An 18,272-nucleotide genomic window follows, 5' to 3' on the forward strand; every position below is an offset into this window, starting at 1 on the left:
TGACGAATATCAACACTCTCCATTTAAGTTTCTCACTGGGTTCACTGAGAATGTACAGCCCTGGGAAAAGTTGGCTAAGTGAATTTTGAATGCAAATCATTAATGTGCTTAATGAAAATCACCTCTTACAATTCTTTCTTTTAAAAGCGCGCGCGCACACACACACACACACACGCATTTGCCAAGTGTGCTCCAGAATTTTTCTCCAGTTCATCCTTCCAACAGCTACCTTTCTCCAGCCAGGTTCTCTCTCTGCTCTAATCCTGTACCTTTTTCAAGCTGCAACCTTGTCTAGCACATCCACTTTTCCCCCTACACCAAGCCATGTGTCCCACTCTGATCTCAGCACTCAATTCAAGATTTATCCAGTTCACTAAGCACTTCCTTTATTCTCTGCAGTCCACACTGTCCTTAGTTTGCTTACATTTTTGTGTATTGTTTTACTTAGACCTGGTTTTCCTCTTCACTGTATAAGTTCTTTTTAACAGATTTTAGTCTCAGCTCAATGGTAAACTACATAGTAGGGACATCTACTATAGCTTGTGAAATTTACAATAATTAATGTGACTGATTCATTTAACAAATATGCATCATAACCTATTTTGTGCCAGGCAAGGTAATGAAGGTACAGTAAGGGACCCTATAGACATGGTTCCTGCTTCCTGAAACGTATGATCTCAAGGCCATAAGTCAGAGCCATTCTTTACTTATAGGCCCTATTATTCCTATTTGCCTTGAGTGTCCACTCCTTGTCACTCCAGCAATCTTTCTCTTTCATTTCCAAATCAAAACCCAATCTGGGATCTCTTTTAAGGTATCGTGCACATAGAATGTGGGCTTCCCAGGGGCACTAGTGGGAAAGAACCCGCTTGCCAATGCAGCAGATGTAGAACATGCAGGTTTGATCCCTGGGTCAGGAAGATCCCCTGGAGGAGGGCATGGCAGCCCACTCCAGTGTTCTTGCCTGGAGAACTCCATGGACAGAGGAGCCTGATGAGCAACGGTCCATAGGGTTGCAAAGAGTTGGACACAACTGAAGTGACTTACCCCGCACGCACTTAGAATGCACTTACTAAATGAGTAAAGTATAGCTAAAAATATCATACACCCATGAATTATTTGGAAACAACTATCATAAATCAAGAGCAATAAGAAATGTTAAATGTACAAAACCAGGCTTCCCCAGTGGCTCAGCAGTAAAGAATCTTCCTGTATGCAGGAGATATGGGTTTGATCTCTAGGTCAGGAATATTGCCTGGAGGAGGACATGGAAACCCACTCCAGTATTCTTGCCAGGAAAAACCCCATGGACAGAGGAGCCTGGTGGGCTATGATCCATGGGGTTGCAAAGAGTTGGACACAACTGAAGTGACTGAGCATGCATACACATACAAACCACTCATAGCATCAGCTAAAACTGCAAATAAAATCATGCTTTCTTACCTGTTTTAAGTATGAAAGAGACCACCAATATCTACCTAGCAAAACCACATCTATGAACCACATAACTGTACTTCCTTTTAAAAATATTTTGACAGCCAGTAAAAGAAAGAGCAAGAGAATCCAGTTTGGATGCATTTAAAATAGAGTGTTAAGATATAATTGTCTAAATTTGAAGCATTGTCATAATAAGCCCAGAGTTTTCCTCTATCCAAATGGGACAGGTCCAAATGTGGATACAGCCACAGACATTTCAAATCATCTTCTAGTTCTCAGCCTTTCTGAGCAGATGCTGAGTGTCTAGAGTTTGTCTCACCTGGTGGCATAGTTCTTCCCACTGCCTCTGCAGAAGCTCCATGCGTTCGTTAAGGATGGAGATATCATCTTCACTGATGTAAGCACAGAGAGCCTGCTTCAGCACTGTCAGCTGTGCCAAGTCATCTGTCCAGCTCCCAACTGCGTTTTCTAATTCCTAGATTTAAAAAAAAAAAAAAAGAAAAGCACAAAACTTGAATACCCATGGGCATCTGTCATCATCCATTTCTCAAGTGTATTTGAAATCCCCTCTTGATGTCTCTGTGCTTCCAGGTGGCACCTGGGAATGCAGCAGACTTGAGGCTCGGGTTTGATCTCTGGGTCAGAAAGATCCCCTGGAGGAGGGCATGTCAACCCTGTATTCTTGCCTGGAGAATCCCAAGGACAGAGGAGTCTGGTGGGCTACAGTCCATAGAGTCTCAAAGAGTTGGACACAACTAAAGTGACCTGTTACTGGCACTTGATGTCATTACCTTTCCATTCCATTCTATTTAAACACCCAAACTGGTATCTATTGGGTTGGTCAAAAAGTTCAGGTTTTTCCATCAGATGTTATGAAAAAACTTGAATGAACTTTTTGGCCAACTCAACACTTTATTTGCTTCCTACATAATCTAATAATTTGCCAGGTTCTTCTGATATAGTACCAGGTTGCTTATAGAATCTTTCCTAACTGGAAATAAAGATCTATTTTCCACTTCACTGACGGCTTCTGATTGTCTTTCCTAGTTCAAGTTTCATCACCACATTGATCTTACTTACTTTTAAATCAGCTTCATAAAATCCTTTACCTTCATCTCAAGTGACCTATCATGTTTGTGCAATACTTTTTAAAAATCCAAACTACTAGATTTAATTCTCATCTTCTAACACTATCAATTGCTACAGACTTACTGATACACTGTAGCTAAAAAGATGTGTGGCTGGTATTTCAGTTCAGTTCAGTTCAGTTCAGTCGCTCAGTCGTGTCCGACTCTTTGCAACCCTATGAACCGCAGCACGCCAGGCCTCCCTGTCCATCACCAACTCCCTGAGTCCACCCAAACCCATGTCCATTGAGTTGGTGATACCATCCAACCATGGTGTATTACTTGATTTAAAATAATGGACTGAATATGTTTATTGCAGAAGAAGAGAGATTGTTCAGTTACTGGTAAAATATGTTATTTTGTCCTTTCGGGGAATAATTTCAGGGAACAAAAATCCATATAACAATATTTGAATGTTTTTTCAACAGTTTTTGCAACGCTCTGAACAGATGACTAGTTTTACAATTTGTATAGCTCTTGCTTTTTGCCAGCTGTTGATGTTTTTAGATTCCAGCTAATTTTGTTCATGAATAGAATATTTCACATGGCTTTTACCTTCTCTTCTGTCTCATCAAACCGGAGACAAGTTTCCAAAGGCAAAGGCAATTAACGGTAGCCTGAGGCTAACTTCTCAGGCAATTTAAGCAAACTAGGTTTTAGCCAGAATTTTCTAGGTAATTGCTTTGTTTTGCTGCTAAGGTGGTTTGGGGGAAAGAGTAGCAGAAAGCTGGACCGGACTGCATCCTTCTAATCTCCAAACTTAATAGCAGGGCGTGTTTGTAACTGTTGTGTATTTTGGGACACAAGGTCTCATGGTAACAGTGTTTGGCTGAAAGACCAAACCATCCGGGAGTATTAAATATGCAGCATTTCTGTTTATATCTGTAGTCATATTAAACTGCCATATCAATGTAAAGATTTTCTTCTTTTTATACCAATTTTCAACTCCACCCCAAACTCAAATATCAGATTTGGTGTATGGGTTTAAAAAAGAAACACCACCACCAGGGACCAACTCTCACAAACTCTCGGACTCCATTTTAGATGTTTGTGTGATAAAAATATAGCCCTTGGATTCAGGAAACTCTGACAATTACCAACTTTGAAAAGTTATGAAACTTCTAGCTGCTTCATTTTCCTCATTTGTAGAAGGGAAATAACAGACTGTCCTCAGGAGCTTGCATTTGTGCCAACTGAGATAACACTGGTCAGTCATGGGCACACAGGAGTCCACTAAATGCCCATTCCTGCCTATTGAAAGTTTTCTTTAATCATTTGTCATAGATTTACAGTCACGGACTTAAATTTTCTTTAATCTTTGCACACTATTGACTTTACATCTCTAGATAATATTTCACTCCCTTATCATCCATGACATAAAGTATACTTCCTTTGTTTTTCCTAAATCTGTCTCTTTTCAAAGATCATCCTCACATTTTAATACTGAAGAAAAATTCTTATATCTACTCTTTTAATGATTTCTGGGCTTCTTTAAAAATTAATCTTTCTTGGGACTTCCCTGGTGGTCCAGTGGCTAAGACTCTGAGCTCCAAATGCAGGGGACGTGGGTTCAATCCCTGGTCAGGGAACTAGATTCTACATGCCTCAATTAGAGATCCCATGTGCTGCAACTAAGATCTGGTGCAGCCAAATAAATATATACATTTTTAAAAAATTAATCTTTCTTAAAGGCTTATGACTTCCTAGACAAAGTGAAGCAGAGAACTTCTGATCAAAATCCAAATCATTTATGTCTGTGTGAAGTTTTAAACAGTCACTCCAGCGCAGTAATTTACAAATGACTTGGAGAACATGAGGACATGTTTCATTGGAGGGAAAAAGCATCTTTAAAGATAACTTGGTTTTGATCTGCATATTGCTCAGCAGAGAACTGCTGTCTCGGCACTTGACTTTGCTACCCAGGAGTGAATGGAACAAATCCTACAGATTTGTTCCTACGAAATCATGTCGGTCTCAGTGAGCCCCCACTGCAGGGAGTGGTCTGTATTAGCTACTGATTGGCTTCCAAGTGCCATTTGAGGTGTTGATCATAATCTTTAAATTGATAGGGCCCTGAAGATACAAAGGACTGTGTGTCTCAATGCAGTAAGTGCAATCAGCTACCTATAGTTCCTGTTTTTCTTATAGATAAGAGCCTAGAGAGCAGGTTGTGTTTCTCCAAGGACCATGGTCTACAGAATTTCCATGTTGCCGAGCCTCACTCTTTTATATGTGAACTAGACTCTTCTGCTGAATGACTGTCCAGTGTGAACGGTTTAGAAGGATTGTCTTTATTGCTCTTAAACTAGGTTTTAAATGTCTTTTAATGTTGTGTTTTATATTTTTATTGACTCACTCCTGGTAATCCATCAACTAGTCTATAATTTCATCAACTGCAATGAATCAATAAGCAAGTTTCATCAGAGCTACCTGTCCTAATGCAAGATAACAGAAACTTGCACCTACATGTAGACAGTTACAGGAGCTCAACTGAATTATGCTTTCAAAGGCATCACACTAGAAGCACAAGAAAGTGGAAGTGTTAGTCACTCAGTTGTATCTGACTCTGCGACCCCATGGATCATAGCCTGCCAGGCTCTGTCCATGGAATTCTCTAGGGAAGAATACTGGAGTGGGTAGCCATTTGCTTCTTCAGGGGATCTTCCCGACCCAGGGATCGAACCCTGGTCTCCTGCATTGCAGGGCAGATTCTTTAACATCTGAGCCACGAGGGAAGCCCAGAAGCACAGGTAGGTGACAGTTAAAAGCTTAGTCCAGTGGTTTACCTTGCAGCACATCTGCTCCGCGTGGAGCTCTTCATGATGATCTGGGAGAGGCTGGGAAAGCCTCTTTTTGAAAGTTCGTAGTTTCTCCAGAGAATCAGCTATTCCATTCTCACATTTTTCCCAGTCCTAGAATGGGCAGAGAAAGAAATTTTAAGGAAGAGGGAGTTAGAAAACAAGAAAAACTCTTCTCAACTCCCTAAGAATGGATTAAAGTTACACTGATGACTACTGCAAAGGCGTCCATATCCATAGCCATGGGAGTCAGCAGCAGAAGAGCTGAGTTCTCAACTTTTCTCATTATCTGCGTGACTTCAAGTAGGTGAGGCGCTATGTCTCAGTGTTCCTTACGAAAACCGAAATAACACAAATTCTCAAAAATTGCGGGAGAATGCAAGGAAATGATTGGTGTCAAGATGTCAAGGACAATGTCCAGAATATTATGAGTTTTCAAAAATGTGTTCTGGATCCAAATCTGTCTACAGAGCTAAGAGTATAAACACACTACTTTGCCTCTTTCTTAAATCCACCCATTACTGCACTCAGGTCTCCATTATCTCAACACACTATAAGGGATAGAAAAGAGGATATGGAATCTCTTTCAGAGTGAAAATACATATTAGGTAAGAGAATTTGATATGAAATGTACAAGTAATATAAACCTGGCTCTGATTCAATTCAATACATAAACAGTATGAACTAAAAGCAAAAAAAGTAGAAGAAAGAGAATTCAAAATTTTTAAATGTACATCTTATATGTCAGTACTGATCAGTACTCTGAAGGAGAATGTAACAGGTAAAGAGGTAGAGTATTGGGACTTCCCTGGTGGTCTAGGGGCTAAGACTATGCTCCCAATGCAGGGGGCTCAGGTTTGATTCCTGGTAAGGAACTAGATCCTGCGTGCCACAGCTAAAGGTCCGCATGCTGCAACAAAGATTGAAGATCTAGCAACTAAGACCCAGAGCAACCAAATTAATTAATTAAAAAAAAAAAAAAAGAGGTAATAGCATGGTGGTAAGGAACGTGGTAGATCTCTAGGTGCTGACAGAAGAAAGCATACATGCTGTGGTTGTGTTTCAGAATATTACACACCAAAGGTAACAAAGGTTACCTCTAGGAAAGGTACTAGGATTTGGATTTGAGTGGTGGTGTCATGTACGGGAAATTTCATTTTTTTTTTAACTCTCTGTACTTCAGTTCTTACCTGAATTTTTTTTCAGACACATGACTTCTTGGGTAATTAAAAAAAGAAGAGTAAAAGAAAAAAAAAAAAGAGAGAGAGCGAGCAACCATGATGGAGACCTGATTCTTTACGGCAACCTATCTACAAATAGCCCACATCTGGGGTCTCTGTGCCAATTAAATTCAACTCAACAAATCTCCTTATGTTTGTCTGATATGCCACACTCCTGGCCTCTCATTCTCCCACAACTTAAATTACTGAGCTCCAGGGACAACTTGAGTTGTTTTTAGTCATCAGCCTAGTGCCAAATCCTGCCACATTTCTCTTCACATTATCCTTTTGACTGTCTTTCATCACCAGTCTTTTCCTGTCTGAGTTCTTTCTATCTTTTCTCCTGATGCCTTATTTTCACCATAGCAACACACAGTTGCTATTTCAACTGTCTTCTCTGAGACATAATGGCCACCTTACCTCCTTGCTCATAATGTCTTTTGGTTTCTAAATAAACTGACAGTTTGGCCCAACATTTTCATTTTTTAAAAAAATTCCTTCGGGGAACTTCTTAGAGTATATAACCACATTCTTTCTTCCCATTCACCAGAAAGAACAAAAACAAAACCCAAAAGTCCCAGGTGTCTGTTTTGGACAGAATTGCTCCAATTTCCCTTTATTAAAATATCTTGGTGTTCCCAAGCTATGCTTAGTTCATCAACGCTAAGCATAGTCAGGGCAGATAACAGACCCTCTTTCTGCTTAAGCTGAACAACATTCTCAATTAAATCATCTCACACGCTGAAATCTCTCAACATGTGGACAAGAAATGTTCATTGACCTAAAAAGAGAAAAGGGCAGCTTTTTATTCTTCATAACAGAATTAAGAGATAATAGTGAAGGTGGTAAACACACAGGGCATAGAATTATGATGACTGTATTTTTGGCGTATTTACTCAGCATTCAATTAAAAGCAAAAATAGGTAAGCATTATAGCTGTGGTGAAAAGACACAGTAAAATGAGACTGTATAAACATTAAAATTTAGCTCCATAAATTCTTTCTTAGGTAAATAGGATCTAATGTATGATCCAAAAATAAAAAATACAACTTTAACAAGAGAATAAGGATTCCCCTTTCCAAAGCTGGATTAGATTCTAAAGCTATAACCAAGAGTTTTACTAAATGAATTATAAGGAAATAACTAAATGTTATGGTCTGTAAACATTTATCAAAGCAGACATTTTATATGCCAACGAATAAGACAGGCAAGGAAAGCAAATGAAATGACTCAGTCATCTCATCTCAGTAAGTCTTAGAAATGTGTCCAAAAGTCAATCACAAATAAAGAAAAAATATATGATTAACATGCTCTCTACAGAATGATTTACAGTGTTTTTAATCCTTAGGCATATTGTATTACTGATGAATTGTGTTGTGTGCAAATAATGATTCTCTAACATATGTTGGGTGGCATTTTTGATTCATTGCTTCCTGCACAGAAGGTAATATATTATTCAATAAAATTCAGCAGAAAAAAAATGAGTGTGCAAACATTAAGTATTCAGAGAAAAAAAGCAAAATGTGTTTTATTAACTCTATTATTATTACCTTTGATCCAAAAATGGACAGGCCAAATTTAATAAATGATCTCATTAAATAAAGTGTTGGTGATTATCAACGTATATAAAACTTTGGTATTTAGTCATGTTTGGTTTCAAAATGTTAATAATATCAACAGTAATTGCATCATTTGTTGAGTACTCAGTATGTACCAAGTACTTTGATACATAATTCACTTTCATTATTTCATTAAATCTTCACAATGTCTTATGAAAGAGATGTGATCATACCCACTCTACAGATTAGGAAACTGAGGCTTTGATAGGTTGAGTTCGCCAGGTTACCTCATTTCTTATGGTTTTAACTTGGGTTTATCTGAGTTTAGAGCCCCATACCTTCATTCAACTGCTGATTTAATTGTGTCTTATGCAAAGAATTGGAAAGTGAGGGAGAAAAGCACATTGTGGGAGGTCTGATACATCTACATTTCCCTAAACTTTCTGTATGATCAGCATGCTGTCTGTATCCAACTACAGGCTTAATATACCTCCTGGAGATTTTATCTTATAGCAACTTGCTTGGATAAGCTAGGATCAAATCAAGAGTGTCTTCTTGGATAGTTTTCCCCTACTATAAAATAAGAGATATCAATCTCGAAAACCACTTTAGGGTCTTAGATTAGGGAGAGGAATCTCCTCTTTGCATTCTTGTCTGGATTTATAAAGTCATCTCATGGCTTCTGGCTTAGCACTGGCCATGAATCAAGAGTTCATCACTTGGACAGTTTTTTTAGTTTTAAAACTACTTTGTTGGGGGATTTTCCCGAAAGACAAACTGCTGAAGATTGGGAAACTTTTCCCGTTCAGGCAAGACAGGACAAAGCCTTAAACGAGACACAGGGGATCAAAATACTGCAAGGTCTGATGTAATGATCAGCGTTATTTGATTCATAGGATAACGACATTGAGGAAGCAGCACAACTATTATGAGGGCATTTTAAACCACATGAGACCCATAGGAGGGAAGAGCTGAACTTACCTGCAGCAAGCCGGCCAGTGTTTTCTTCTGCTCCTCCAGACACACACTTGCTGACCTCCACTTCTCTTGGATCTCAGTGAGTTCGGCCTGCAGGGCGGCCTCGGCCCCGCTGTCGGCTGAAAGCAGAAGCTGCTTGCCGGCCTCCACGGTGAGGATGTAGCTGCCTTGTTGCCGCAGGAACACTTTTTCTTTGAACTGAAAGGAACCGGAGATTTTTTACTTTCTCCTTCTTTTCTTCACCATATCCCCATTATAAGTGCTTTTAAATAATCCTAAATTTCTGCATCCATAACATGCCTTCTTTCTTCCCCCACAGCTTTACTGACCCTATACTCCGGGCCCGAGTGAAGCAACATATAAATAAATGAGAATTCCAGACAGGGCTGTTTCTGTTGCCAACCTTTAAACACAGTCATGATGCAACAGGAAGACTTCTCTATGAGACTGATGCAGAGAGACACAGAGGGATGTCTGACCCACGTGGAGGGCATAGCAAGGCTTCTTCAAGAGGCAAAAGCTTCATGAGTCTTGAAAGACACAGGGACACAACCAGATGAAGAAGGATCTGGTGCGATGAGGGCCAGGAGTCAGGGAGAGAATACCTTCCGCACAGAGAAACGAGGACGGGCAAACTCGCTCGACAGGATAAATCATGAGGAGGTCAGGACACTGGACTCAGCTGTCAGTGGCTGCAGCATAGGATGTCTATAAGTGAGTGGTGTAAGATGAGGCAAGACCAGGCCTTAAAGAGGAGACTGATTTTTATAGTAAAAGTGACTGAGATTCATGGAAGAGTATTAAGCCATCAGGTAGAAAATGGAGTGGAAGAAGGTCATATATCGGATACCCTAAGACACGTTAGGGTTTCTCTGGTGGCTCCGTGGTGAAGAAAGTGCCTGCCAATGCAGGAGATGTGGGTTCGATCCCTGGGTCGGGAAGATCCCCTGGAGAAGGAAATGGCAATCCACTCCAGTATTCTTGCCTGAGAATTCCAAGGACAGAGAAGCCTGGTGAACCACAGGACCTGGAGTCCAAGAGTGAGTCAGACTTGATTTAGAGACTAAACAACAACAACAAAGATAGGTTAGGAAGCGCTTGCCTATCTAGGGAAGAAATCATGATCATCTAATCTAAGGCAGCAGCAGTGGGGATGAAGACTTGAGGGATATAAGATGCAAGAAGCATGAGAAAAAAGAAGAGTAGAGCTCTAGAAGGACTCTAGCATTGCTGATGGATATAGACCATGGATATAGACCAGTGATGACATTTCCTTGGGTTGGGCACATGGAATGGATGGATGGAGAATGGTTGGTTCAGGGATCATAGGCACTATTGGAACCCACCAAGTATAGTATGTCTGTGATGCAGATAAAGCTAAAAGGCGGCTGGTCACATGAGTTGGAGGCTCAGGAAGTGAATGTGACCGGAAGATCCAAAGTGACCCTTCTCTGCTGGTAGGGAGTAGCGGAAGCCATGTGTAGAGATGAGGTTCCCCAGAGAAGCGAGGGGGAGACAGGAAGCAGAGAATGACCTTTAAGAAAGAGGAGCCCACGAAATATACTGGGAGGGACCAATGACAGGATGAGGAGGTCTCTCTTTAGGAGGCTGGAGTCCCAAACTCCCAGGTGGTGAAAGTAAGGGGAATGGACAAACAGCCCACCCAGGACTGACCCTTTCACCTTTCCTGGAATATTTAGGGTACATGTTTAAACAACTCATGAGTAAAACATGTATTATCAACACCAGGCTTTCCTCTGCTTGCCATTTCTATCCAGGCTGGGACTCACTGAGCTGCCTAGAGGGCTTTGGGGGTGAAGTGCAGGCAGTCTGTGAAGAAGCTGGGACTTTCACTGTTAAATATGGACTCTGTAATGGATCATTTTGTACATTTCTGTGGACATTGGAGAACAAAGCTTGTCATCATTCCAGTGTCACTCTAGAATCCTGAAGAACCGGGGTTAGGGTAAAGCATGCAGCAAAAATGCAGAAGAGGTTTAAAAACAGCCCGCTTTGCACCTTACCTGCACTTGATCAAAGAGGGCTCTTGCTTGCTGCAGGGGTATCCGGACACTCCCCAGACCACTCACGGGCAGACAGGACACCTCCGCCAGCCATTTACGGAGCTTTTCTGCCATCTCCCTGTAGCGCTGCCACTGGCGGATCTGGCTGTCGATGATGCCTCGCCTCTGCTGGGCCCGGCGGATCACCCCCTGCCACTGATTACTGAGAAGGGTCAATTTCAGGTTGAACTCATCCCTGGTGAAGAAATAATTACATAAGGAAAACCATCGTTATCCTGATGGAAGTGTTGTGAAAGTGTTAGCTGCTCAGTCGTGTCCGACTCTGCGACCACCTGGACTGTAGCTGGCCAGGCTCCTCTGTCCATGGAATTCTCCAGGCAAGAATACTGGAGTGGGTAGCTATTCCCTTCTCCAGGGATCTTCCCGACTCAGGGATCAAACCCGGGTCTCTTGCACAGAAGACAGATGCTTTACCATCTGACCCACCAGGGAAGCCCTATCTACGATAGAGGTTTTCATATATCATGCTATGATCTACTATCAGGTCTATTGAATGTAATTTAAAAAATTGATAAACAGTTAAGCTATCAGTCCACCAGGACTTCCCTGGTGGCTCAGATGGTAAAGCGTCTGCCTACAATGTGGGAGACCTGGGTTCAATCCCTGGGTTGGGAAGATCTCCTGGAGAAGGAAATGTCTACCCATTCCAGTATTCTTGCCTGGAAAATCCCATGGACGGGAGGAGCCTGGTAGGCTACAGTCCATGGGGTCGCAAAGAATCGGACATGACTGAGTGACTTCACTTTCACTTTATCAGTCTGCAAACAGTGAGTGTCAGAACAGGTGGACATATCTGTAAGGTCACTGTCATTCACTAGGAGTGCGTGAGAGGGCATAGAACATAAGGCAGCAGCTTCAGTGGGAATGACCCCCGGACATGCCCATCACAACGTACGCAGCGTGTGACAGCATATTATGTATGCCACAGCAGGAGAAAGTGAGGAGACCAGCTTATTTACAGCCTCTGTCTCCAGCTACAATTATAAACCACTTTGGATGAACAAAACTGCGTTATTTTAGCTAGAATCACAAACCACTTAAACAAAACTATGTTGTTTAAAAATACTTAGAAAACTGTACTCCATAAACTGTCACTATTCCCTCACAATAGACAGCTCTAATCTTTAGCAAATTATTTCACATTCTAAAACATCCCTTCTACATTTTAAGCCCAACTTTACCCATTCTTAGAAAAATGTAAACCATCTAGTCATCATTTTTGAATAATGGTTGTCTATATACTTAGAGACATTAAATTTTATTTATGCTTTCTCAATATCAGGCTGACTAATCTCAGAACTTTTAGTTGCTTCTTTCTATCTCTGTGTTTCCTAACTTTAAAAAATGTTGGTAGTTTTGTTTTGTTTTTTTTTAATTATGTTTTCTTTAGCATCCAACTGTGGTTCTAGAACTGGTTTGTCCAGTATCAAATAGACTGGGTTTCTTTGTAGATTATAGTGCTAGTCACATGTTTTAGTACTAAAGTGTAACATTACTTGCTCTTTCTCTCTCTTACTCATTTTGCTTTTCTTTCCTCTTGCAGATGGATTCCAACCTGAATTAGATTTACTATTCTGGATTCCTATATTCTTGATATATTACCTAGGGCTACTATACACTTGGGTTTCCCTGGTGGCTCAGACAGTAAGGAGACTTGAGCCATGGGTTCCATTTCTGGGTAGGGATGATCCCCTGAAAAAGGGAATGGCTACTCACTCCAGGATTCTTGCCTGGAGAACTCCATGGACAGAGGAGACTGGAGGGCTACAGTCCATGGGGTCACAAAGAATTGGAAATGACTGAGCGACTAACACACACTAAAAACTGATTTGTAACCAAATGTGTTATTAAGTGTTTCTGTTTTTGAAAGAAAATTCTGATGTTTATAATCTACTTGCAATAGAACTAAATATGATGAATTAAAAAATTAATAACAAACTGTCAATGTTTGCAACCAGTAAGTGTGTCAGAATACGTGGACATGGCTGTAAGGTCAAATGTGATGAATTAGGTTCATGACACTTCCTTAAAAGGTGCAAGCGTCCGTCATCTCTGACAGCGTCTAACTCCAGGACTTGAGGATGTTCTGTAAAAATGAACAGTACCATACATATTGCTTCCCTATCAGCTAGCATCCAGGGTCTCTCTGGAGCCTCATCTTCACTTTGTAGAACCAAGCTGTCCGGAACTATCTGACAGCATGAGGAACTACTCAAAACATGACACTTGGCTCAGCGCTGAATCTGAACTCTCAAAAACAGAACGTATAAGCGAACCTTTAAAGCACAACACATTTGTAATCTAGGACCTCCCTTATTTGTCAACATGCTCTCGTCTGAATTTTTTTTTTTTTTTTCCACTAGCAACTTTCAAAACTATCCTCGGGTCCAATCCTCATGTTTTCATCTCCTTGGTGTTTTTCCCTGCTAACATTTAAAATTTAATAGATGTTGGCTTGCACAGGAATTTTAAATTTTATTTTACTTAATGATGTTAGCTTTTATAATATTGTTACAGAGAAGGGAGGATAAAGCAAAAGATAAGTTAATTGTATTTGAATATGTCTTATTCTAAAGGCCTTAAATTCTCAGTGAAGCTCACATTTAAGTTTGGCTTCCTTAGAACAGAATAAATATGGCATCATATTTTGCTGTTCCAAGTTTAACCATGAAAATCTTTCATGTACTTCCAAAGAAATATCCACTTAAGACTAAAATTGGTTCCAAAACATGCAAAAAAAACCCACACACACACTCTTAATCAAAATAATGACTTATTTTCTACATTTTTTGGGGGGGGGGGAACTAAGTTAATGATAATCAAAACTACTGGTCCTAATTATGGAAAAGACATACAAATCTGATAAAAGAAATGAGGTTTGTATTCCAAATATCACCATGGAAAATTGACTGGGTAGAGTAAATATTGTTCTTAGGAAAGGTAACATAGGACAAAGCTGTCAATTCACATGCCATAAATCAAAAAAGGGGCTAGATTTTACCTCTGCATTTTTAACACAGAGATACTTTGTTAAGCAATAAAGAGAAAGCAGGGTTTCAGACTGAGTGTAATCTGACTTAAGGTAGCAAACCATTTTCAAATCATGGTAAGGGAAACCTGGCTTTTCCTGAGTAAAAACCAGGTACATGAGGGCTAGGCTTGATTCTGTTGCTACTTAGTTATGTGACCTTGGTCAAATGAATTCACGTTTCTGGGCCTCAATTTTTCATTTGTAAGTAAGAGAGATAGTCTAGTGACCTCTGTGCTCCTCTGAGGAATAAAATTTCTGCAACTGTATGAGAATATTACCAGCGTCTGTTGATACATCATTGACACAATTCATTCTGATCTATTTTAATTCCAGTCTCCTACAGGCGACTAGCAAAGGTTGGCTAGGTGATTTCCAATTACTCTATGTCCTTCATATAACACAACAGAGGTTCTTTAAAAGGATTCAATACTCAGTCATTTCAGAGGTTCAGACAAGTCCTTCCTCCAATTACTGAGGGTCCTTTGCGGGACACTTGCTTTAGGCATATGCTCTCTAATTTGCTCAAAGAAAATGACTAATTTGCTGGAAGCTTTCTTTGTGATAAAATATCAAAGATCCTACCTGTCATCAACTTGACCTTGTTCTAGAAGATGCTGTCCATCAAAAATGATCGAGTGCAAAATCTGCTGACGGCTGAACATCTCTGCTTGAAACAACTGTTATTTAAAAAAAAAAAAAGGAAAAACATTATTTAGAGTTCCTAATTTTAGTGACCAGTTCTCCAAAAACTTTCCAAAAATTCTGGTTTAAGCAAGACTATGAAAAACACTTCCAGATGAATCAGCCTGTATTAATATAAAAAATCCTGCAATGTGAGAACATTTTTAAAACTATCTGTTAAGATAAACTTAAAGATACAGTTTAGTTTTTGTCTACTAAGACCAAGTGACTAAAAGAAGAATTATGTTTTCTTTCTTTCTTTCAAAATCACCCAATAAAGTTAGTTAATACATAATTTGTATTCTGGTTTATTTTATATGCAGAATACGGTCCATTTTTAGACAGAATAGTGCTAAAACCTTTTAAAAAGTTGAAGAATGGGAAAAAATCCACCATTTTTTATAAACTCACTGTTTTCAATTTAGCTTAGTTAATAAAATTGTTTCACCACTAAAAGGCTTTCAAATTTTCACTGTTTTTTAAACAGGTTTATTGAGACAGAATTCTATATCATATAATTCACTTGATTAAAGTGTACAATAATTTTTCTTATATTTACAGTTATACAACCATCACCACAATTAATTTTAGACTATTTCACAATCCCCTCCCAAAGCTCCATACTCATTAGCAAGTTTCCAGCTTTTAGCTTTTCTCTGCCTTAGGAATCCTGGATCTCCATTTGTGTGTATTTCATAAACACATGGAGCAACTTAGTTACACCAGTAAACAGCAAAATAGAGACTAACAACAAATTGATTAATTTGCTTTCTGTATCTAATTCTCTCTAGATGTTTCTTGAGGAAGAATTATAGTGCAATTTGATCAGGACGTACACTGGGAGATGTTTGGTAGCTTGACTTTCTAGTATAAAATATGTATGTGCTTTTTAAAGAACTCACAAATTTAATTTATTAAAGATTTTGACCAAAGTGTAATCTCTAAGCAACTAGCCTTGGCAATATTATTGTAGTCTGTAACTCACTTGGAAATTATCTTACCATAATTCTGACATGATACCTCGCAGGGTATTGAAGCCTGTCCCATGCTTATAACCAACCACGCTTTTGTGATTAAGATATCAAAACTTCAAGCTTAAAAAAGAAGACAAAAACAATGCATGCATTCGATCTGACTCAGCGCACAGTATAGGACTTCCTTCCACATGGCATTTTGCAGCATCTTCCAAAGGCCTAGCACTAACTAACAAAGGCCTAGCCAAAACTGTACTGGCTTAACTTACCTCATGAGCTCTCTGCTGCTCCAGAAGATGCTGATAATTGCCTGAAATCTCTACTGCTAACTTCTGTTCCGTTTGAACTAGGAATTCCATCCATGTTTCACATTTTTCCAAGAAAGTCTGATGTTGTAGCAAAAATGACTGTAACTTACTGACAGAACGAAAGAAAAAGAATGACGATGTTGCTGCTTTTTTCTTATGCCTGTAGCACATAAAGCTAGATTAAATATTCTTTGCCTCCAATTCTAATTTGACCTCTACAAAGCTCTCACATTAGGTAGTACAGGGTTTTAAAAACTAAAATTGAAGAAAAATGTTTTAATGATAAAATTATATATCTTTCACATATTCTTATATAAAAGCTTTATTTTTTGATTAAAACATTATTCAGTACAGTCAACATGGGAAACCGTATCACAATTTGAGTTGCCCACTTTTAGTTCAAATTTTGTATCACTGGAAAGATAGAATGTATAAATATACACAAATCATGAACTTATCTCTAAGGATATTTCAGAGTGGCCAAAACACCTCTGGGTTTCGCTACCTGAATCTTTCTGTAGTCTGGGAGGAGATCAGAGACCAGTGACGATTCAGATTCTGCATCCTTTTGATTTCTTTATCGTTCAGGGGCAGCCTGTATCCAAGCTCATTCAGACGGTCTAAATCTGGGACCATGCTGCTGAATTTCAGCATCTGTCCCTGGAAGCAAGATGCAAAAGTAGGTTTAGCACTGCGGTCAGAAAAGGCAGAGGGCTTTCAGAGTGGACAGTGAACTTCTGATTTCAGGGAGAAGCTGATCTTTGGACTCCTCTGCGTTCCTAGGCACCCACTTGCAATCTCCAGAGTTGCAAAGAAAGCAAGACGGCATCTCCCCATCAGCTTTCAGCGCTGCTGCTGCTTCTGCTGCCAGCTACTCACTGTTCTTTACTGAACGCTTAGGAGTTTACGTGTGTTATTTACTTTCATCATTTACCCATCAGTAAGTCTTGCTTGAACTGATAAAAGATGAAAATTGTGTTGATGACTGAAAAAACTTATTTCCTACCCTTTAGATGTCATTTATCCATGTTAATCTGCTCCATTATTATTTAATAATAATAATAGTTATAGCAGTAATAGCTAACACTTATTGGGCCCTTATAAACTGTTGCAAGAACTTTACAGATAATAACTCGTTTTATCCTCAAAACAATTCCAAAAGCTAAAAACCAGTACTATTTCTGATTACAACAAGAAATATGAGGCACAGACTCTTTAAGGAAATTGCTTATGACCACCCAGCTCATGAGAGAGCCAGATAAGCAACACTTGATGCGTTCTCCCTGGATAGAACACAAACTCACTTGAGATCTGAAATTACCATGTGTCATCTCAAGAGCTTCAACTTTAGTTTCTTGACCCCAACCCCAAAGTTGGTGAGACTCAACTGAGAAAGCAGTTTATGCTTTCTGGTCTCTTTTGTCTCCCCACACACAGGACAAAGCTGCCTGTCCTGGTTTTCCTGTGGGCCTTCTTAACTCCATCGAGGAAATTGGCTATAGGAAGAAGAAAAGGTCAGGCCACCTTTGGCTGTGTGTGTTTCCAAGTTATGAGCTCTGCAAAAGGCTCATAACCCTGAGAGAGAATAAATCTTTCCAACTGTCGAAGCCAAAAGCAACCAATTAGATGCCAGAATTTCCACGGGTACGTATCAGCAGTGAACAAAACTGACATGGTGGTCACGGAGAGTAAGACGCTATTCCAACAGAGGAGAGAATAGTAGTCACTTAATTGCATGAACATCATTAGAAGATGCAATGAAACTCTGAAGAAAAAGAACAGAGGGTCTGACAGTGTATCACTGGGGGGGCCTGATCATGGACAGAAGGAGAGGCTTTCTGAGAGCGCCACTGAACAAAAGGACCAGGAGCTGATTCCTTTTGGTGGGCATGGAGTTGGTGGGGATAAGGAATGAATTCCAGGATGAAGGAAGCCAGAGCACATCTTGCCCAGATTGCTGGGAAACCCTGCAGCTCCCACGTGGCTGGAGAGTGAGATGGACAGTGGTGAAGATGAGATTCTTAGGAGGGTGGGAGCTGGGTATTTCTGGTCTTGATACTTCACCACATCTTTGT

The 18,272-nt window shown here is 39.8% G+C and overlaps 1 protein-coding gene across 3 annotated transcripts in view; it reads right to left on the reverse strand.

The window, feature by feature from the left end:
• The window catches only part of SYNE1 (spectrin repeat containing nuclear envelope protein 1), a 474,926-nt gene that overhangs the window by 75,282 nt on the left and 381,372 nt on the right, over positions 1–18,272 (reverse strand). For all 3 annotated transcript variants that reach the window (XM_043457157.1, XM_043457156.1, XM_043457158.1), the window contains 7 exons: positions 16,703–16,857; positions 16,159–16,306; positions 14,817–14,911; positions 11,144–11,378; positions 9,123–9,317; positions 5,351–5,476; positions 1,757–1,912 (listed from right to left, as the gene is read on the reverse strand). In XM_043457157.1, the coding sequence (XP_043313092.1) occupies positions 1,757–1,912; positions 5,351–5,476; positions 9,123–9,317; positions 11,144–11,378; positions 14,817–14,911; positions 16,159–16,306; positions 16,703–16,857 (1,110 nt within the window). The remainder of the gene's footprint in view (positions 1–1,756; positions 1,913–5,350; positions 5,477–9,122; positions 9,318–11,143; positions 11,379–14,816; positions 14,912–16,158; positions 16,307–16,702; positions 16,858–18,272) is intronic.

This window comes from Cervus canadensis, chromosome 33 (assembly GCF_019320065.1).
Source record: "Cervus canadensis isolate Bull #8, Minnesota chromosome 33, ASM1932006v1, whole genome shotgun sequence".
In the NCBI taxonomy this organism is placed as follows: Eukaryota; Metazoa; Chordata; class Mammalia; order Artiodactyla; family Cervidae; genus Cervus; species Cervus canadensis.